Source organism: Camelus bactrianus, chromosome 6, assembly GCF_048773025.1.
Source record: "Camelus bactrianus isolate YW-2024 breed Bactrian camel chromosome 6, ASM4877302v1, whole genome shotgun sequence".
Lineage (NCBI taxonomy): Eukaryota > Metazoa > Chordata > Mammalia > Artiodactyla > Camelidae > Camelus > Camelus bactrianus.
The window spans coordinates 238499-260538 of record NC_133544.1 but is presented as its reverse complement, the minus strand read 5'-3'; the positions used below and the strand labels follow the sequence as shown (position 1 = coordinate 260538).

General features: G+C 47.4%; 1 gene segment (V, D, J or C); it reads right to left on the bottom strand.

The window, feature by feature from the left end:
- Positions 1-3512: 3512 nt before the first annotated feature.
- Positions 3513-4122, bottom strand: LOC141578047 (immunoglobulin heavy variable 3-23-like). The segment is given in 2 exon segments: positions 3513-3901; positions 4006-4122. Coding segments are annotated over 2 exon segments (420 nt in total).
- Positions 4123-22040: the final 17918 nt, after the last annotated feature.

Below are 22040 nucleotides of genomic sequence, written 5' to 3'. Positions count from 1 at the left end.
ATACAATAAGCACCCTAGTGTTTCAGTGGGTGGGGATGTGTTGTTACGGTTTATTTAGCCCCAGGGAAAACGTGCTAAATCACCAGTGCTACAAATGAGGTATCTTGTCATTTGTGGACCGAGTTGATATTCCATGCAATTATGTCTGGAGATTAGATCATATAATCCTGGAGTTAATATTCATGTGAGATGACCAGTGTGGGACAGTGAACAGAACCAGTGAGATCTAAGTAACACCCTTCCATGGGTGACCAGGGGTGACCATGGCGGGAGTTCCCAGCCAGCGTGGTGGGAAGGGGAAAGAACGATGGTGATGGGTGTCACACTGAGCACACGGGTGAGGTCTGCCTGGTGGCTTCTGTGTTTCCCTGGTGCTTACTGGAGGGGGTAAGCCCAGAATGGGGTGTGGACTTCAGGGTCATTGAGGTCAGATTCTTGAGGACATGTGGGGTCTTTCCTGGATTCACTCAGAAAAAGGGAGCATGAACTGTCCGTGGAAAACTCATACTGTGCCCAGGGGCTGTTGGGTTATCTGAGTTCCATGCTATGGCGTGTGCAGGGGTCACTGTCCTCACATTTCATCCTGTAGCTGCATTTGGATGACCAGATTCGAACATCAGGGGTGAAGAGGAAGCTCATTTATTGTGAAACAAGGTGGTGCGTAAATTGTAATGGTATAAGTCAGATTTATGGAAACCTGCTGTTGGCATTGGCATTGTCAATCTCCACTAGGGAGCAACACAAATTAAAGTTAACAATAATAATATTTATATTAATAATAAAATAAAAAATTAATAATAATAAAAAGCATTGTTTTCTCCAGTCATTGCTCAAAACCATAGATGCATTCATGTAAAAACCACTCACAGATTCGGATGCATCTCAGATAGAAGTTAGGGCTAGAAGAGGCTCCGTCTGATGAAGAGACCTCAGGCTTCTCTTCAAGGACCCGAGTCCGTGGATGGGCAGCACCGTTCTCGTCAGTGAGGCTGGAGGGCGGGGCTGTTGGGGCTTTTCTCTTTTGCCAGAAGAGCATTTCAGGAGCATTTCCCCCTCCATTTACTCATGCATCATCATATGTGATGGAGGCCTTTGAGTCTCCTGTCACGTGTTCATACCTTAAGTTCCCCAAGGTTTATGCTGTGAAAGTTCATTTAGCTTCACATTTCACTGAGACAGAAACAATGAATAACTGAAAAGCAAGAAGAGAAAACAGGATACATTTGAAATTTACCCAAAGACAAGCCACAGACTGGAAAGGCTTATCTGCAAAAGGCACATCTATTATATCTGACTGTTGTCTGAATTATGCCAGGAAGACACACTCAACAATAGGAGAAAACAAGACTATTAAAAATGGGCCAAATTCCTTAACAGACATTTCACCAAAACACGTACAGATCCCAAAGAAGGCTAAGAAAGGGCATATGCCCCAGGGAAGTGCAAGTTAAACAGCAAGTGTGCATCACTGCAAAGCATTCGAGTGACTGACTCCCAGGACACTGAGGACATCAAATACCGGGAGGAGGTGGAGCGGCAGGAAGCCCCTTCCCTCAGGTGGGGGTGCAGAATGGGAAGCCCCCTCGGGGACGTTTTGGTGGCTTCTTACAAAACTAAACACACTCCCGTCATGTGCTCCAGCATAGTGCTCTTTTGTATGCACACGAAGGAGAATGCGATTTATGCCCAGACAAAAACCTGCACACGAGGTTCCCTCGGCTTTGTTCAAATGGTGGAAATGTGGAAGCAACCAAGATGTGCTTTCATAATAAATGAATAATGAACACTGTTCACCCAGAAAATGGACAATGAAATGTCAAATAATTGGAAGGAACATCAAAGGAAGTGGTGGAAATGCTAAAATTCCAGAGCAAAACTGGCCGGGTTATTTCCAGAATGTGAACTTGGCCAGGGAGGACGGAGGCTCCTAACCGTTGTGCAGAGTCAGACTGAAGGGAAGACAGCGTGGGGTTGTCAGGAGGGAAATTTCCTCCCCAGACGTCTTGCGTTCTCGAGGCTGGGCTCATAATAAAATTCACAAGGACAGATTAATGGGAGAAAAGTAGTAAATATTAATCATGCTCTTGGGTGTGACATAGAAATGGATGAGAAGACACCAAAGCAGGCAGCTCACATCCTTTTGGACAAAGCTACACAGTATCATGAGGAACTGACAGGGTGAAGAAATCTGTGGTTTGGGGCTCAATTAGTGAAGAACCTGAGAAGAGCTTGTGTGGGGGTTAGCGCATCAGGGAAGGAGCAGAGTCTGCCGCCAGGAGCCGCCAGGCTGGGTCCCCACGTGGGGTGACGGGTGTCCTTCCACCTCCAGACGCAGGGAGCGTGCCTTTCACAGGAGAGGCGTAAGTCTCGCGCTGGGAGACAGAGGGGAAGGTCCGAGTGTCCCTCTTGTGGTGGCTGCTCCTTAAGCCACTGTAAGTCACAGTAATCGGCATGGCACTGGGGCACATTCTGGGTGGAACGCCCTGGACCCCGCACTTGGTGTGTGTTGCAGCGTTTGTGTTAACCTCTGCACACCCGGCGTGTAATGCAGGTACCAGCTGTACCTGCTTTTCCAGGTGTGAGCTGCACTGTGCAGCCTCGCGTGCGTGCGGGGTGCGGGAGAGCACACAGCAGGGGGCCAGAGCCCTCCCGGCCAGACCTGGGCTTGTAAGCACGGGACCTGACCGCCCCGAAGGGGATCCTGGACAAGCCGGGCGTGCCTGGTGAGGATGCAGAGCCCTTTTCCTGGAGTGAGAGCGCGGGTGGCTTTCCTGCTTCTGGTGCTCACCTGAGACTGCACGGTGAAGAAAGCGTCCTGCAGTGGGTCTGCAGTAGTTTCTGAAATTTCACACGTCAGTGCCCACCTGTCTGTAACAGGTCCCTCCCAATTATCTGTGTGTTTATCGATGATAATTGATCAGTGAGCACGTGACCCAATGTAACCTGCACAGGGAACAGGGAGCAGGTGCCTCTATTCTGCAGGGATTCTCTGGACCTGGAGGAGGAGCACACGTGGCCACGGCCCCACCCATTCCCTCTCACTGGCGTCCTTCCCTGTGACCCGCTTGTGGTCCTGGGGGGCTGCCAGGCTCACCGGGCTCTCATGCAGGACTTCAGTCAGGAGCCCCCACCTGGCAGGGACAAGTGTCCCCATCAGTAGGGTGGGGCTGAGAGTTCACAGGGGAGGAGGGTAGAGTGTGTTTAACTGTCAGTAAATCCACTAAGTGGTTTTGAAACTGCTGCACATTGACCATAAAGGGACAGGGGCCAACAAGAGTATTTAAAGCAGGAGACTCTCCGCCTTTTGTGCAGGAGAGAATATTTGTTTAACTGTTGTTTTTCCTTTTAGAAAACCTTTCTAATTTAGACACTAAATGTTCAAGCACAGATTCCTGGATCCAGAGGGGTTCCTGCTCTGTGGAGAGGAAACCCCAGAGCCTGACAGGAAACCATGAAACCAGCACTTCCTGCACTTGCCCCTGGGGCTGAACGGCACAACTGGGGAGTCCTGAGTGCCCCCGGGGGTCCTAAGTGTCCCCTGTGACCCTGAAGGGAGGTTTGTGTCTGGGCTCAAACCGACTTCTCCTCACTGTGTCTGCCGCACAGTAATACACGGCCGTGTCCTCAGGTTTCAGGCTGTTCATTTGCAGATACAGCGTGTTCTTGGCGTTGTCTCTGGAGATGGTGAATCGGCCCTTCACGGAGTCTGCATAGTATGTGTTACTACCATCACTATAAATACCGGACACCCACTCCAGCCCCTTCCCAGGAGCCTGGCGGACCCAGCTCATGCCATAGCTACTGAAGGTGAATCCAGAGGCTGCACAGGAGAGTCTCAGAGACCCCCCAGGCTGCACCAAGCCTCCCCCAGACTCCACCAGCTGCACCTCAGCCTGGACACCTGCAAACACAAAGACATCCTGGTCAGGAGACTGTCACACGTGCTCTGATTCCCTCACTCATGACCACCCACATCCTCAGTAGCTCTTGTTCTCCATGAATTACCTTGTAGAAGAGCAGCCAGGACCACCCAGCTCAGCCCCAGCTCCATGGTGAGTCGTCTGTGCTCAGTCCTGCTCAGAGAACAGGAGTAGCTGGGAATCCCGGGGCTTGGGCTCCTCTCCCAGAGCTGCAGGGCCAGGGCCGGGTGGCTTTATCCTCAGAGGGAGGCCCTATTTGCATGTCATCTCACTATATAGAAAGTCAGGGCATTGCTGGCCTCAGAGAGGGCCAGGCCCCTTTGTAGCTGTGAGTGTCTGTGGTTTGCTGGTGTTGGTAGGATTTCAAAATATCATGTTTATTGTGTGAATTTTCAGGGTAAACACATAGAACCTGTATATTTTACGTGTGCACACGGATTGTATGTTGTCGCTGCTAGAGTTCCTCCCACGTTGGTGATGTACGCAGCCCCCAGACGGGTAGCGCATTTGTGGTCTGTGCAGGGACACATGTTAGGTGAGGGTTTGTCCAGCATTTTCACCTGTGTTCCTCCTCTTGGTCATAACTGATCCAGAATCAACATCAAGAAACTTTTGGACAAGACCCCCTTCAGTGGTGAGATCATGATGATTTTGACAGTTAGTGTGTTGACCAGTAATCTGTAAGCAGAGTTCATGAGGATTGTTTTCAACCGTCTCTGCATTTCAATGCATTTCGATCAATAATAACATTCAAGAAAATGTCTTTACTTGTGATTGGGCTGTAATGAATACTTATTATATACTTTGTAATTTTATTTTTATGCAAGTTACAAACTACACAATATGCTATAAATCTCACCTCAGTGTTGCACATTGAAGTCTACACATAGTGGGATAGAAAGTTTATGTGACGTGAGAAATGAGACCAAGCCTCACCGTACCTGAGTTTGACGTCTCCAAGTGGCATGAGAGCTGGGAGAAGATCCAACTGGAACTCTTGGATGAACTGCAAAATCCCAGGTGTTAAACTTCAGAGTGTGAACTGCCAGGTGTGAAGACTGAGGGTCATTCCCACCCCGATTCATGCTCATCATTTCAAACTGCTTCTTGCACCAGAACCACTCCCCACCCAGCTGTGCTGTCCTCTGACCACAGACCTGCAGCACCTGAAGGATTCTCGTCTAGACTCAGCCATACAGGTGAGGGTCTTATCTGCCAGAAGTAGGAAAGCACGAGTAGGGGGAAGGTGGGTGATGAACCTGGCACTGAGCCCTCAGCCTCAGGGAAGTTCTGTCAGGAGCCCAGGAACTCTCAGGATGTGGGTTCGGAATCCAAAGCTTCATCCTGACTTTGCAGCACTGTCCTCAGAAGGGCTGCGCTGAACAGAGATTCACACGCTTGTGAGAAAATTAATGTCAGAATCCTGGGTATAGATTCCACTGATGATGGGGAAGACATTGATCTGAATAAATAATCCTATTAGACGTTTCTTTATAGAATTGGGTGATTTTCAGAAAGAAAATTAGCTGATAGTGTCCCAATTCAGAAGGATGATGGAAGCCCAGAAAGCCCTCATCACATGAGTAACCCGGGCTCCCGTTTGTGTGCAGGGACATGCACACACACATGCACACTTAGTGCACATGCACATACATGCAGGGACCCACACTTTTCTGTCATATCTTCATCCAAGTCCTCCTTCATCCAAGATAGTGTCTCTGACACACATAAGACATAATCCTGGGACAGGAAACTGCTGGCATTTGAGGAAACATGGAGGACCCGTATTTTCCAGTAATGAATGAGTGACTCTGTTTCATTGGATCCCATGACAAGGGCTGCAATGCTGGACTTAATTGTACCTCAGACGCCATCAGCACATGGCCCTGCACTGAGCTCTGGGCTTATTCCTTGTTTCCACTTTACAGCATGTGTGAAGGCCCCACGAGCACATGCACACAGTGTTTTCAGTGAATGTGAGCTTTAATTTCACCTAGAGACACACCTACTATTGAAATGGCTTGTTTTATGGTGAGTTGGTCCTAAACCTTGTATGAAAGTGGCTGTTTTCCACGGAGGGGGCTCCAATATTTTTGTCCCATCAGCAGAATTTTGGTTTGTACGTATATTCTCTTTATATTAGAAAATTATCACATTTTGTATTCCTAATTCTTCAGACATGAGGAAAGGTCTGGATAACACAGTCTCACCTGCATGTTGCTCCTTGTTCAAAACATCTCAACATGCTGAGAACAACACAATTGCTCTCTGGACTCAGAGATAAGCCACAGTCTGTTTTCGGTTCCATCTCCAGGCTTAAATATAAAAACCTGCATAATTCAGATCTGGTGTGGAGTTTCCTTCCAATGAGTGTCTTTAATAAGTGAACTCATTTTTTGTCATCCACATGATTCACTTTTATTTCACCATGAAGTTGAACTCATAAACCCAGCACTGCCTGACTAGGGTATCCTGGCTTCTACAACAAAACTGATCCAATCTCCCAAAGTGGGAAAAATAACAATAATACTGAATACACAGAAGCCTCAGTTAAATAGAGTTTGGTGACAGCACGGTGGGCTCTCATGTCCTACCAGAGAAGAAGAAAGACACCGTGTTCCCTACTGGCAAGGACTCAGGCAGTGAGGGGTGGCAACAGCTCAGCCAGTGAGAAGCCCTGGGTGCCTTGTTCACTACAGCCCCTCCTCCAACATCCATTCCCATCTGCAAAATAATTCTTATCCCCATGTATTCTAGGACCTGCAGGTGGCTCACTGTGATTCCAGGCACTGAACGTAAATCGTTGTTGATTCCAGATGAAAACATTTCTTTTTGCTGGAGAAATAACTGGCCATCTCTTTGTGTCAGGTCAACATTTTCATGGCCCTTATGGAATGAGACAAGACCCCGTATGACTGTGAGGCTGCTGTGCAAACAGGTGGGGGACCCACACTGGGCCAATGGCTGCACCCTGTGATTCTCACCTACAATGGAGTTTGAGTCTAAATCATTCTCCTGGATCCCAGCTTCCAGATCTGTGCAGGCTTTGTCTGAGAACTGCTTAAGGTTTACCCTTCCGACATAAGTTCTTAAATTTTATACAATTACTTATTTGGCATTTAGTCTGAGTTTGAAATCAGGTTGTTTCAGCTGGAAGTGGCCGGCCTTCCTCCCACTCCTTGGAAATAGGGGCTGATCTACTGGGCCTGTGCTGAGCATCCTTCATCCTGGCTCCTTTATAACCAGACTGATCCCTTAGACCTGACTGGTGTTAGCCCTGCTGGCTATTTGTGCTATTTGAACAGTTTGACCCTTTAGGCTGCTTGGAAATTATTCCTTTATTCTCCAGAAATCACCTTGAGAAATGGGGTCCCAGTTATTTAACTGCTTTGAGGTCACTTCTGCAGTAGGAACCACGGCCGAGTTTGTGTTTTAATCCCAGGGACCTCCGTTGTGGAAATTTGTAGTGAGATGGACAGACCTGGCGAAAGGCGTTTCATGCTTCCATTAAATACACATGTCAATGGCCATGATGGGGAATTTTGAAAAACTCAAACTTACTTTTCTTGAAACCAAGCTGGAGAACTATGAAACATCTTCAAAATTTAATGGAACACCTATTTCCCTCATTATTCTGTGCATTAGAGACACGTTTAGGAACCTTAAGTTACCTGTTCTAAGACGTGATCATAAGATTAACTGAAGCAAACACAGACTAAGGGAAGAAAACTGGGCCTCTGAAGCCTCGGGCTCCCCTTCCCTGGCCTGTGGGTCTCAGGCTTCCCTCCAGCACCAATTCCTCCCTCGCCTCTTACTGCTGCACCTCCGCTGTTCCCTCAGGTCTTCCACAGTCAGGGTCTCCTCGAACTTCCCGCTTCCTCTGAAATTCTCCCCACGCACTTTTCCTCCAACTTGTCAGAACTTGTTCCTCTGAAGTTAATCCCTCTGAGGACCCAGAGGGTAATCTCACAATTACTTTCTTTCCTGGACGAAACTAAAGTGCAAACCATATTCAAAGATTTCCCCAAAGCAACCAATGATCCTCGCTGAGGAATTTAACGGGGTCCCTCAGACTCATCGGCCCGGCTTCTGTGACTTCCATCATACAGTTCCTGCGGTTATTGTGCAGGTCAGGCCTGGCGTTGGGGTAACTTGCTTCTGGGAGAATCCTGAAAGGTGTTTAGATTTGTGACCAGGAGAAGCGTCCAGTAACTTACTATACAAAAAGGTTCTAGTATTATTTAGGCAAATTCACTGGGCAATTCCTGAGACATTTTCAAGACTGTTATTTGGAATCAAAATCCAGGTTTCCCATAAAAATTGGTTGAATATGTCCATGTTTATCACAAACAACTTCAGATGCTTTTAAAAGAAAGTTATGTTCCTGCTCCTGAAGTTTATCCACTTAGGTACCTTTTAAATGTGTGTCTATTAATAAGCTGAGGCAGGACATTTATTTTGTAGTGAGGAGTTCCAAGCTGGAATGCAAAGCTGTACCCTGTCCAGACCCAGATTTACTTACCCTTGCAAACCACCAGTCTCACACTGAAGATGAGACTCCCAAAGGGATGAATCTTACATTATTAAACTTGAATTCCAGCAACTGAGGGCTCCTAAACAAAAGCAAAAGCCTCCTTCTCTCCGCTATTATTGACAAGACACAGGACATTGGGAAAGAGATTGTTACAAGTGTGTGCACTTCAGGCACCACCAGCACTCTGACCAGCCTTCCCAGCATCCTCCTGATCCCCAGTGACCGGCTCTGAGGGAATAGCTGGGCTCACCCCAGTCCTTTCTCTCAATAGGCGTGGACACACATTTCTCCAGATTGCAAGTGTTTCTCCCCTAGTCATACTGGGCACTGAAGCCAGACTCTCCCTGCTCACCTGAGCTACTGAGGGCAGCCCAGGCTCAGGGAACTAAAGCAGTTCACACAGCGGGGACCTGTGACGAGCCTCAAGGGGTCTCTGCCTCTGGACCTCCCACTTTTATTTAGGCTTTTTGAGAGATGCACACCTTTTACTCCTTAGTAACCCCACCCCCATCCATTTATTGAATGAGACTTCACAGTGAAGCATCCTGCTACAGTTTCTGTCTCCCCAAAGGGGGAAATGATTCTGGCATGTGAGAGCAGCCATCAGAGTATGTATGAAATTGATTAAGTGGCCTTAAGACATCATTGATTTGTTTTGTCTCTGATGATACTACAGTCAATTGTACAAGCAGCGACCATTTTTCCTACTGAGTTAGCTACCACCTGTTTTTGGGTAAAATGTCCAAATGATTTTGGTAAACTCACAGTGCAGCCTCCTTCAAGATTCAAACAGAATTTAACACCTTCCCAGGATTAATCAATGTCCTGCAAGGAAGGAAGCCCTTCAGGCCATGAAGCCCAGAAGAGCAGACTCCAAGTCTGAAGCCTTCATTGGCCCTTGTAGGCGTTTGTGAGATACTCTCATTTTCCTGGAGAGAATACTCCAATGCCAAGAGGAGAGTGGTGTCCAGGACCTCGGATCAGCAGACTGCATTGAAATATGGCTGAGCAATACTTCATCATGTACGTGTTCCACGTGTACTTTAAAAAGGGTAAAGTAATGCCATTGGCAGCAACACAGATGGTGATAAACACAATCATATTAACTGAGTTAATCCAGATAGGAAAACAGTTATCCTATGATGTGGAATTAAAAAAAATGCAAAAACACTTACTTAAAAGACAAAAGTAGACTCATGGCCCCAGAAAACCAACTATGTTCACCAAAGTGCTTAGGGCAGGTGAGGGATAAATTAAGAGTTTGAGATTCACAGATACACATTACCATACGTAACACAGATATAAAACAAAGAGCTACTGTATAGTGCAGGGAACTGTGTTCTACGATTTGTAACAACACATATGGAATGAAATCAGTGAAAATATATCTACGTGTGTGCAGAACTGCATCTGTCTGCTATGCACCAAAAACTAACATTGGAAATGAACCATGTGTCAATAAAAAGCAAAATAATTGTAAAGATAATTACAATAATAACTGCATTTTACCCTTTATCACCCTGTCATCCCTAACCCTCCAGTGGTGCTAACATCCACTCCCACTGGCAGTGAAGCCTTTACCATAACTGGTGTCCACTGTGCACTGGTTACTATTCCAGCCGATGGAGGTAGCCATTACGTTTTACCCTTCAGTGGGAAGAGAAAAGCTCACCAGGACATTAGTGCTTCAGGGATTTGTTGAGAGTCCTTCTTATTTCTGGAGCCACCAGAAGGCTGGTCTGGATGATGCAAAGTTACTAGAATTTCTGCCTGGTTGCAATATGTGGATAGTTTGCTTCTTTGCTCTTCTTCTCAAACGTTCTTGCAGGAAGACAGCATCTACTCCTTATAAACTTTTAGACTCTAAGGGACTAAATGTGGCTAAAGAAAATGTGCAGTTTCCCAGCATCATATTTGATGTCTAGGGCATCTGACGTCAGAACAAGCCTTTACTTACATCCATGTTGTTTTTCTGCTTCCTAAATGCAACACTAATTGCCAAATACGAGGGATTTTGGAAGGCTAGCTGATTTCTGTTGAGATGGATTCCACACTTCTCTCTCAAGGAAAACCTACATGAATTTTTCTCAACACTGGCAATCCCGACTCCATTTTAAGGGAGGAACCAGAAGACACAGATTCAAGGCCTTAAAGGAGCGTTTGAAGATCCCATCCTTCTGTGGGCAACCTGATTACCAGACCCCTTTCTTCTTTTTGTATAAAAGCAAGGGGCTGTCTTGGGGTGTTGACCAAAACCACAGGGGCCTCCACAGACCTCTAGGGTTTTACAGCCGTGAGCTGGATGCTGTGGCACAGGGAGACTCCCACTGCCTTGGTGTCCTCATGGCCTCTGACCCTTTGTTCAGGTCCACCCATCACAGTCAACATGTCTCAGTCAGCTGCCTCCCCTCCTAAGATGCCCTTTTGTTCCCTGCTCCTCACAGAGCTGTGCTATGTTGTCTGAACCTCAGCACATCTATGCTTTTCCCCTCCGTCAGCAATGAAGTCCCTCGTGACTGCGTCACACCGAGTGACCACCCCCTGAGTCCTGATCACCTACGAGAAGCCCCTCTAAGCAGCCTTTTCACAGTGGCTCTTAGGCAGGAGGACTGCAGCTTCCACCTTGTAACCTGGGAACTTCATGTCTGAGCCCAACAGGGAGAAGCAGGGCCTCCTCTTCTTTCCTGGTAAGGACTCAGCCAATGAAAACCCATGGACTCCTGTTCACAGGAGCCCTCTCACCTCCCCTTTCATTCTGTAGAAGAGTCATGTCTCTGTTTTCACTGGGGACTTGCATGTGGCTCACCAGGACGGCAGACCCCAAACCGTAATTCTCTGTGATACCTAATGAACACATTTTTACCTTTAAAATAACTTTCAATCTGTTGTATGTGAAAACCGTTTACTTCTTTATATATATATATATATATATATATATATATATATATATATATACTATTTTTATTGAGTTATAGTCATTTTACAATGTAGTGTCAAATTTCAGTGTAGAGCACAATTTTTCAGTTATACATGAACATATATATATATTCATTGTCACATTCTCTTTTGCTGTGAGCCTCATTAACTTCTGAGACACTTTTATTTAATGTATTTACCTTTTATTTCCCATAATTTTGTGAACTAGTCACTGGGATGCACATGTGGTCCTACGTTCACAGACATTCCTAGCAGCAGCCCTGTGTAGGAGACAGCAGGGGTCCACGTCTAGCCTGCAGGAGGTGAGGGGAGGTGCAGACTAGCTGTGAGCCCCTGGGGGAGGGGGTGTGGATGCTGGTGAAGGTCTGGCTGTTTCTGACACAATGTGTCTGTAATACAAATGGCATGTTTGGAGACATTATCAGGAACTGAAGGTTTTGAATTCAATTTAGTTTATATATAAAATTAATGACAATTTGTTATGTGTTTCTACTGTTAGTATCAGTTAATATTGAGATAAAGTATTGATGGAAAGTGAAAATCTGAAATAGTTAATATAGGTAGGGTTTTGGTGAATACTATGACAACCAGGTCTAGCCTTGGCCCTGTCTTGTCTTCTGGGGACTCAGGTTAAGCAGAGACACGGCCCCTCCCCAGTGCTGGCTCTCTGCTCCACTGTCCCCTTCACTTGCAGGTCTGTGCTCAGGACCCTCCGGCCCACAACGAGCACACAGGGGTGAAGCGGCTGTAATGGTGCCTCTGAATGAACTGAAGGCCCAAGTCTGGTGTCTGTTTGTCTGCCTTTTTCACTTAGTGAGAGTAATTATAATGTAGGAAATTTACTTTCTGCATGTCAGCAGTGGTATTAATTTGACCAGATATAGAGTTTTTATCACAGTTTTTTTTTATTATTATTGCCATTTGAGGCTAGTTTCCTGTTGTGGGAGCTGCCGTGTGCAGTGTGGGCTGCACGGCCACATGCAGGGACTCTGCCCACTAGGGAACTGGGTACCTGCAGGCCACCCCACATGTGACAGCCCAAAGTGTCTCCAGACATTTCCAAGTGCCCTCTGGGAGACAGAATGACTCCAGTGTCACACGGACATCAATTTCCATATACACAACATTCCTCATGCTATGCTTGTGAAAGGCACTGCAGGAAACAGTACTGGGGACACTGTTGAGGATGAAATGCCTGGAAATACATCAAGGGTGGAGTGCAGAGTCAAGGTTGCCCAGAAGAATCATTTGTGTCATTAAGCTTCTGTAAAGTTGACAACTACAATTGTAGTTAGCAAATAAATATCAAAGAAAGGTCCCATGGAGAAATATTTCTGTGAGTCTGTTCCTAAGTTAGATGAGGAATAAAACACAGACAAGCCTGACTCCATGAAAAAGGCTCAAGTTCAGATTAGGAAGTTTCCCTGGAAACATTATGGGTGGGCTTCCAGGGGAGACGGTGAACCAGTGGAGAATCCTCAGTCTCTGGGAGGAAACCCGACTACGGCTGCTTCTGCACCTGCTTTGAAATGGGTCCTGTGGTGTCCTCATGACCCTGGGTGCCCCCTGGTTGTCTAAGCCCTCCCTGCAGTGACCTTTGTGTCTGGGTGACCCTGATGTCCCCTCACTCGCTCTCCTTCCTGTGAGAAAAGCACATGGCTGTGTCCTCAGGGACCCCAGAGCTGAGCTGCAGGGACACATGGCCTTGAATGTGTCTCTGGAGATGGGGGGGAATTTTTGGAGAGGCAGGGTGTATGCTGTCCAGAACCCAGACCCAAGCACCCCAGGCTCTGCTGGGCTTTCCCTGGGGGAGGATGGACCCAGACCCACCAGGAGGCACTGTGTGTGGTGGAGAGGGGGGTTTATGTTCTTGTCAGGTAAGCCTTTGGCCCTCAGAGGATGATGTCACTGAAGAGGAGACCCCGGCCCTGGGTGGCACAGGTGCTGTGATGGCCCTGAGCCCTGGGTGTGGTTTGCATACACGTGGGGTCGTGTTTCCACACGACCATGGAGGGTCAGGTCAGGCCCTGTCTCTGGGCTCTGGAGGAGGTGCTGGCTGACAGCCAGGATGGACCCACCTTCTGCTCACTGACCACAGCTGCTCTCCTTCCAGAGCAGGGAGTTCAGTCCAAGGAGAGTCGGAGGGCAGGTGAGTGACCATAAGCAGAGCAGGACCTACTTTCCCTCCCAGTGTTTCATGTGAAAACGTCCTGAAGTCACGCCTGTTACTAACAACTGGAGTGGGCGTCTCCCACACTCCTCCTCTCGTGCCCCCCAGCCCCCCGGTCCCCTCTGCTCCCTGCTCACCTGCTCTGCATCTCTGCTCTGACTCTGAGCTGCTTGTTAAACAAGGCTGTGCTCTTTCCTGGAAGTCAGATTGAAAAAATAGCAATTTCCTGACACTGTGTTGGCATTTTTGTTACAAAAGTAGTGAACCGTGTTCAACAGCACATGCTCTGTTATTTCCTTAGTGTTTCTCTCGTGCCTTCACCTCACATCCTGTGTCTACAACGTGTTATAAAGCAGCCCCCATTTTGCTCATTTTTGGATAGGGTTGTTTGGTTATACTGTGTAGCACAGGGAAATATACACAAGATTTTATGGCAGCTCACAGAGAAAAAAATGTGACAATGAATATATGTATGTTCATTTCTACCTGAAAAATTGTTCTCTACCCTGGAATTTGACACAACATTGTAAAATGATTATAAATCAATAAAAAATGTTAAAAAATTAAAAAAGATTTTACAAGAGAGAATTTAAAAGAAGGGAGAAAAGTGATTTGTAAACACTGTATAGTTAATAATAGAAGAACAATTTGCAGCATACTAGCATTCCAGTTAATATGTCTTTTAAAAATCTTAAAAGAAGGAGAAAAATTCAATAAACAATATTTGAAACCTGTGTATTATCAATAATAGGAGATAAAAACCAATAGAAATAAAAATGTAATTAGGTGCGTTTTTAAAAATAATAATAGTAAAATGATTTTAAAAGAAAAATTTTAAAGGGATTATAACTGTAGACATATACAGGTGTTTAAAATGTGAAGTTTAAAAAGGTAATAGAAATTAGAACAGATAAAAAATTTTAAAAAGTGGTTGTGTTCTCATAGATTCTGTGCACTCTTAATGACTTTATCAGGAAGTGTTTCTGTCCTTGCTGTGTTTCTCGAAGTCTGCTTGTTGTTTCCAGAGGCCTTCCACTGGCTCCCTCATCTGTGCCGCTCCCAGTGCCTGTCGGCAAGCAGATCGGGCTGCCTCCCAACACTGGGTCAGTTACTGCGCTCATACATGGTGGGCGGGCAGGCCACTCCCCCTTCCGATGCCGCAGTCAGATGCTGTGCTCGGGTGAGGTAGGCGGGTGGATCGCGTCCCCTCCCAGCACCAAAGTCAGATGCTGCACTCCTGCCAGGAAGGTGGGTGGCCACGGGCCCTCTGCTGGCCCTGTAGCTCCTCTGCTCTGTGCACCTGTGCGCTCCATGTCAGGTCTGCGCTCCGTAGGTGGGCTCCAGGAAGATGCAGATAGCCCCGCCCCTGCTCCATTCCCAACTCAGCTCCTTGTTCGCCTTGGTGGTGTTAGTTCTCTGAGGTACCAGGGCAGAAATATCTTCTGTGCCTTGGGCTGTGAATTAGTCTCAGTCCTTCTTAGGAGGTTGTAGAGCCCCCAGGTGCAGATTCAGGTCTTGGTTCCATCCCTGCCCAGGTGCTATGCACAGAAGGACATGACGGCTGCGGCTGTGCCCCACCTCTCTTCTCCCGAGAAGCACCAGTAATGGTGCTGTGGGTTGAGGATGCAAAGGATACGGCGCCCTTCACCCAGGGCACACCAGCAGTGCTGCTTTGCTTTTTTTTCCCCATAATTTATGGGGAAGTCAGGTTGTCCTGCTCTGTATCCCCTCCCAGCCACAATGTCCAGTACACTGCAGTCCCCCGTGGCTGCCTCAGTACCTCAGTACAGCCGTCCCAGTCCTCTACCCGGCTCGGGCAGCCTGCCCTGTCCTCCACTGCCAGCTAGTATTCTGGTTGGGTGTCACGAGGACCCTTTGTGCCCATTGAACTTAGTTCTGTTGGTCAAGGGGTGCTCCGTACAGATCAGAGCTTCAGAGGCTCCCCCTCCATCCCGCTGACCTCTCTGTTGAAGAGGGGGAGATTCAGCTAATGAGCACTATTCCTCCTTTGCCAGTCCTTCCTGCTGGGACTGGTCCTGCACTATTTTGCTTTTTCTTCTTTCCTTTTTCCTTTTCTCCCACCAGATTCCTGGTGTCTTTGTCTTTTGAGGAGTGCGATTTTCTTTTGTTGTTCAGCAGGTGTGCTGATTGGCTGGGTGGGTCTGTGGATGTGAGTTGTGGTGTATTTGGAGAGGGTGAGCTACGAGCATCCTGTTCTCCACCACCTTGGCCCTGAGTGTCTTCTTGAACATTCTTGCAGGAAGACAGCCTTCACTTGTTACAAACTTTTACCCTCTAAGGAACTAAAGTTGGCTAAAGAAAAATTGCAGTTTCCCAGCATCATATTTGATGTCTAGGGCATCGGACGTCATAACAAGGCACTACTTACATCCAGAAAGGCATCATGGTGTTCTGAGTTTACTAAAGCCCAAAATTCAGTGTGAAATGTGAGTGCTTTTTTGGGATGGAGTCTAGCTGATTATTGTAGAGACAGACTCCACAATTCTCTCTCAAGGAAAACCTAGATGAAGTTTTCTCAACACTGTCAATCCCGACTCCATTTTAAGGGAAGAAACAGAAGACACAGATTCAAGTCCTTAAAGGGGCATATTAAGAGCCTATCCTTCTGTGGGCAACCTGATTAGCAGACCCCTTTCTCCTTTTTGTATAAAAGCAAGGGGAGGTCTTGGGGTGTTGACCAAATTCACAAGGACCACCGCAGACCTCTAGGGTTTCATAGCCGTGAGCCGGATGCTGTGGCACAGGGAGACTCCCACTGCCATGGGGTCCGCACGGCCTCTGACCCTTTGTTCAGGTCCACACATCACAGCCAACATGTTTCAGTCAGCTGCCTCCCCTCCTAAGATGCCCTTTTGTTCCCTGGTCCTCACAGAGCTGTGCTATATTGTCTCAACCTCAGCACATCCACGCTTCTTCCCTCCGTCAGCAATGAAGTCCCTCGTGACTGCGTCACACCGAGTGACCACCTCCTGAGTCCTGATCACCTACGAGAAGCCCCTCTAAGCAGCCTTTTCACAGTGGCTCTCAGGCAGGAGGACTGCAGCTTCCACCCTGGAACCTGGGAACTTCATGTCTGAGCCCAACAGGGAGAAGCAAGGCCTCCTCTTCTTTCCTGGTAAGGACTCAGCCAATGAAAACCCATGGACTCCTGTTCACAGGAGCCCTCTCACCTCCCCTTTCATTCTGTAGAAGAGTCATGTCTCTGTTTTCACTGGGGACTTGCATGTGGCTCACCAGGACGGCAGACCCCAAAGCGTAATTCTCTGTTGTTCCCAAATAAACCCAGCTTTGCTATTGAGATAATGGGCAGTGAGTTTTACATGAAAAACCTTTACTTCCCATAACACTTTTTATTTTACTTTATTTACTTTTTATTTTGTTATTTTCTGAGAAGGTCACTGGGATGCACATGTGGTCATACCTTCACAGACATTCCTAGCAGCATCCCTGTGTAGGAGACAGCAGGGAGCCATGGCTAACCTGCAGGAGGTGAGGGGAGGGGCAGAGTAGCTGTGAACCCCTGGGGGAGGGTGTGTGGATGCTGGTGAAGGTCTGGCTGTTTCTGTTACTATGTGTCTGTTATACAAATGGCATGTTTTGATATATTAACATGAATTAAAAAATTACAGTCAAAATTATTCTAGATATAAATCAAACATGTTAAATATCAGTTAATACTGAAATTAATTTTAATGCAAAGTGAAAATGTGAAATATTTAACTAGCTAGGATTTTGTAAATAGATAAACCAGATCCAGCCTTGGCCCTGTCTTGTCTTCTGGGGACTCAGGTTAAGCAGAGACACGGCCCCTCCCCAGTGCTGGCTCTCTGTTCCACTGTCCCCTTCACTTGCAGGCCTGTGCTCAGGACCCTCCGGCCCACAACCAGCACACAGTTGTGAATAGGCTGTAAGGTGCCTGTGAGTGAACTGAAGACTCAGGTTTGGTGTTTGTTCATCTTTTCATTCATTGATGTTGATGCACATATAGAAATTTACCTTCTGCATGTCTACATATTTATGAAGTTGATGAGATACAAAGCTTTCTGTCAGAGTTTTTCCACATTACTGACATCTGAGGCTAGTTTCCTGTTGTGGGAGCTGCTGTGTGCAGTGTGGGATGCACGGCCACAGTGATGGACTCTGCCCACTGGGTAACTAGGTTCCTGTAGCACAGCCCACATGTGACAGCCCCACCTGGCTCCACACATTTCTAAATGTCCTCTGGGGAACAGAATGACTCCAGTGCCACACAGACATCAATTTCCTAATATACAACTTTCCTCATGCTATTGTAGGGAAAGGCACTGCAGGAAACAGGACTGGGGACCCTGTTGAGGATGAAATGCCTGGAAATACATTGAGGGTGGAGGGCAGACTCGAGGTTCCACAGAAGTTTCATTTCTGTCATTAAGTATCTGTAACCCGACAACTAAAAGAGTGGGTAGTGACTAAATTTCAAATGAAAGTCCCATGAAGAAATGTTTCTTCTGTGTCTGGTCCTAAGATAAATGAGGAAAAAAAAGACAGACAATTCTGACTCCATGAAAAAGGCCCAAGTTCTGAAACAGGAAGCTTCCCTGGAACCATTATGGGTGGGCTTCCAGGGGAGACGGTGAACCAGCGGAGGATCCACAGTCTCTGGGAGGAAACCCGTCCGTGGCTGCTTCTGCACCTGCTCTGAAACGGGTCTCTGGTTTCCTCATGACCCTGGGTGCCCCCGGGTGGCCTGAGCCCTCCCTGCAGGGATGGTTGTGTCTGGGTCACCCTGACTTCCCCTCCCTCACTCTGCCTCCTGGGACAATGACACATGGCTGTGTCCTCAGAGACCCCAGAGCTGTGCTGCAGGGAGAACAATTCCGCAATGTGTCTCTGGATATAGAGGGGCCTTTTAGGAGACATAGGGTTCACACTGTGCTACCCCCAAACCCAAAGCACCCGAGTCACACAGTCCTTTCACTGGGGTGAGACAGACCCAGAGCCACCAGTAACCACTGTGTTTGATGGAGGTGGCGGGGCCCTGAAACAGAGTAGGTGAGGTGGAGGGTCTTCAATGTTCCTGCCCAGGTCCTTCTCCAGCACCTGGGACAGGACACCTGGGGACTGGAAACAGAAAGACAATATCACTTCACAGCACCATCCACATAGGTCAATGATCCTCAGACCCAGGAGGTGCTCAGAGCTGAGACGAGCCATCAAGAGGAGGAATGACCAGAAGGAGTCCGTGTCCCTTTGGATTAAAGCTTTGACTCTCAGAGAATCATGTCAGTGAAAATAAGAACCCTGACTCTGAAGGCAACAATGACCCTCGGGCCATTCATCAGTCAGGCCCTTGAGATGCTTTTCTCCACGAGGTCTGGGCCTGTGGGATTCTGTGTCCATCATTGCATGTCCCAGTTTTATCAAGAAACCTGCTGAGTCTGGTTAGTGAGAATCCTCACCCTGGAAATCTGATCACTGTCAATATTTGATCCAATTCACCTAATCCACCATCTCCTAGGGAACATCTGATCATCCTGGCCTCCTTCATCAAGAATCCTCTGGGTAGAATGTAGCCACAATCCCCCTGACCATAAAGCCTCATCACAGTAATTTTCCATCCAGTCAACATCACCATCTCCTTTGCCATAAATCTCCATTTTACCGTCTGTGTTTGGAATTCAGCCAAGTTTCCAAGGCTGACACAAATAACCAACGTGAGATTTGTATTACATTCAGAAAAATAATGTTAATTTTTTAACAGTATTATCATGCACACAGCCCCCATCAGTATAGTTCATGCCTGAATGGAGCTTGTCTGCCACAGATACTCTCTCCTTAAGTCAGCTCACAGCACTTTGTGCTCAGGGACACTGGACCGCACTTCAGGACTACACATGGGCCATTTGAAACAGGAAAATATTCTATATATACCAGAAAGTGTCAAAAACATGGCACTAACTGGACCTGGAAGGAGACTCATTTACGTGATGGGAGTTGAAACAAGAGGGCAGAGCATCACCCCGACCGACCTCAGGTGGGAATGTTAGTGTGTTGGGGATTCAAAGTGCTGCCCACATTGTAAATGTCCAGGAGTTCAGAAAATGCAACATTTTTCGTTTTGTGCTGGAAATAAATTTTGCCCAGATGTGATCTGTAGACCCCGGACCCCGTGAGCAATGAGGATCCCTGCACACGCAGTCCTGGGCAGTGTGGAACTGGCGTCTGTGACGTGTATCCTGCTCACTGCAAACCCTGCGTGCCCTTTGACAGAAAGATGGAGGGTGTGCAGCCTCCTGCCCCGGGAGCAGAGACAAAGGTGAGCAACTGTTTGCACGTGTTTTCCCAGTGCCTGTGCCTTCTCAGGCTACTCATGAGGTTTGAAAATTTCTGAGTCACCTTCAAAATTATACTAAAGTTTAACATTGTTTGGAGCTTTATTTCAGTTGTGAAAATACATCCTGATTACAAATATTATTGTCAGAAAGCAGCACATACCACAGCAATGAAAATTTAGAATCCAGCAGAGGGTCTGTAGTAGAGTTGACCGGCAGGAAAAGGAAAACAAAGATTGTAACTACAAACTCCTCCCACACCTCTGCACCTGCTCTGGGGCTCAGCCCTGCCCTTGGTGGGTCGTTAGCACACCCTGGGGGTTGTGGGTGCCCCAGGGAGCAAGGTTTTTGTCTGGGCTCACAATGACTTCCCCTCACTGTGTCTGCCGCACAGTAATACACGGCCGTGTCCTCAGGTTTCAGGCTGTTCATTTGCAGATACACCGTGTTCTTGGCGTTGTCTTGGGAGATGGTGAATCGGCCCTTCACGGAGTCTGCATAGTATGTGCTACCATCACTACTAATAGTTGAGACCAACTCGCACTCATTCCCTGGAGCCTGGCGGTACCAGCCCATGTCAGAATCATCAAAAGTGAATCCAGAGGCTGTACAGGAGAGTCTCAGAGACCCTCCAGCCTGCACCGAGCCTCCCCCAGACTCCACCAGCTGCACCTCAGCCTGGACACCTGCAAACACAAAGACATCCTGGTCAGGAGACTGTCACATGTCCTCTGATTCCCTCACTCATGACCACCCACATCCTCAGTAGCTCTCATTCTCCATGAATTACCTTGTAGAAGAGCAGCCAGGACCACCCAGCTCAGCCCCAGCTCCATGGTGAGTCGTCTGTGCTCAGTCCTGGTTAGAGAACAGGAGCAGCTGGGAATCCTGGGCTGGGGCTCCTCTCCCAGTGCTGCAGGGCCAGGGCCGGGTGGCTTTATCCTCAGAGGGAGGCCCTATTTGCATGCCATCTCACTATATAGATAGTCGGGGCCTTGCTGGCCTCAGAGAGGGCCAGGCCCCTTTGTAGCTGTGAGTGTCTCTGTTTTGCTGGTGTTTGTAGCATTTGGAAATATCACGTTTATTGTGTGAGTTTTCAGGGTAAACTATTAGAACCTGAATTTTTTTTACGTGTGCACACGGATTCTGTGATGTCGCTGCCAGAGTTCCTCCCACGTTGGTGATGATCGCAGCCCCCAGACGGGTAGCGCATTGTGGTCTGTGCAGGGACACATGTTAGGTGAGAGTTTGTCCAGCATTTTCACCTGTGCTCCTCCTCTTGTACATAAGTGATGCTGAGTCAGCATCAAGATAGTTGTGGACAAGGCTGGTCAAGTTTCCCAGACCCACTTCGGTGATGAGATCATGATGATTTTGAGTGTTAGTGTGTTGACCAGTAATCAGTAAGCAGAGTTCATGAGGATTGTTTTCATCTGTCTCTGCATTTCAATGCATTTCTATCAGTAATAACATTCAAGATAATGTCTTTACTTGTGATGATGGTGCTGTAATGAATAATTATTACATACTTTGTAATTTTATTTTTATGCAAGTTACAAACTACAGAAAGTGGTATAAATCTTTTTTTTGTTGTTGTATGTTGAAATCTACACGTAGTGGGTTAGAAAGTTTATGTGACGTGAGAAATGTGACCAAGCCTCACCCTACCTGTATTTGACGTCTCCAGGTGGCATGTGAGCTGGGAGAAGGTCCGATTGGAACACTTGGATGAACTGCATAATCCCAGGTGTTAAACTTCAGAGTGTGAACTGCCAGATGTGAAGACTGAGGGCCATTCCCACCCCGATTCAGGCTCATCATTTCAAACTGCTTCTTGCACCAGAACCACTCCCCACCCAGCTGTGCTGTCCTCTGACAACAGACCTGCAGCACCTGAAGGATTCTGATCTAGACTCAGCCATACAGGTGAGGGTCTTAGCTGCCAGAAGTAGGAAAGCATGACTAGGGGGAAGGTGGGGTGAAGAAACTGGCACTGAGCCCTCAGCCACAGGGAATTTCTGTCAGGAGCCCTGGAACACTCAGGATGTGGGTTCAGAATCCAAGGCTTCATCCTGACTTTTCTGCACCACCCTCAGAAGGGCTGGGCTGCACCGAGGTTCACCCACTTCTGAGAAAATTAATGTCAG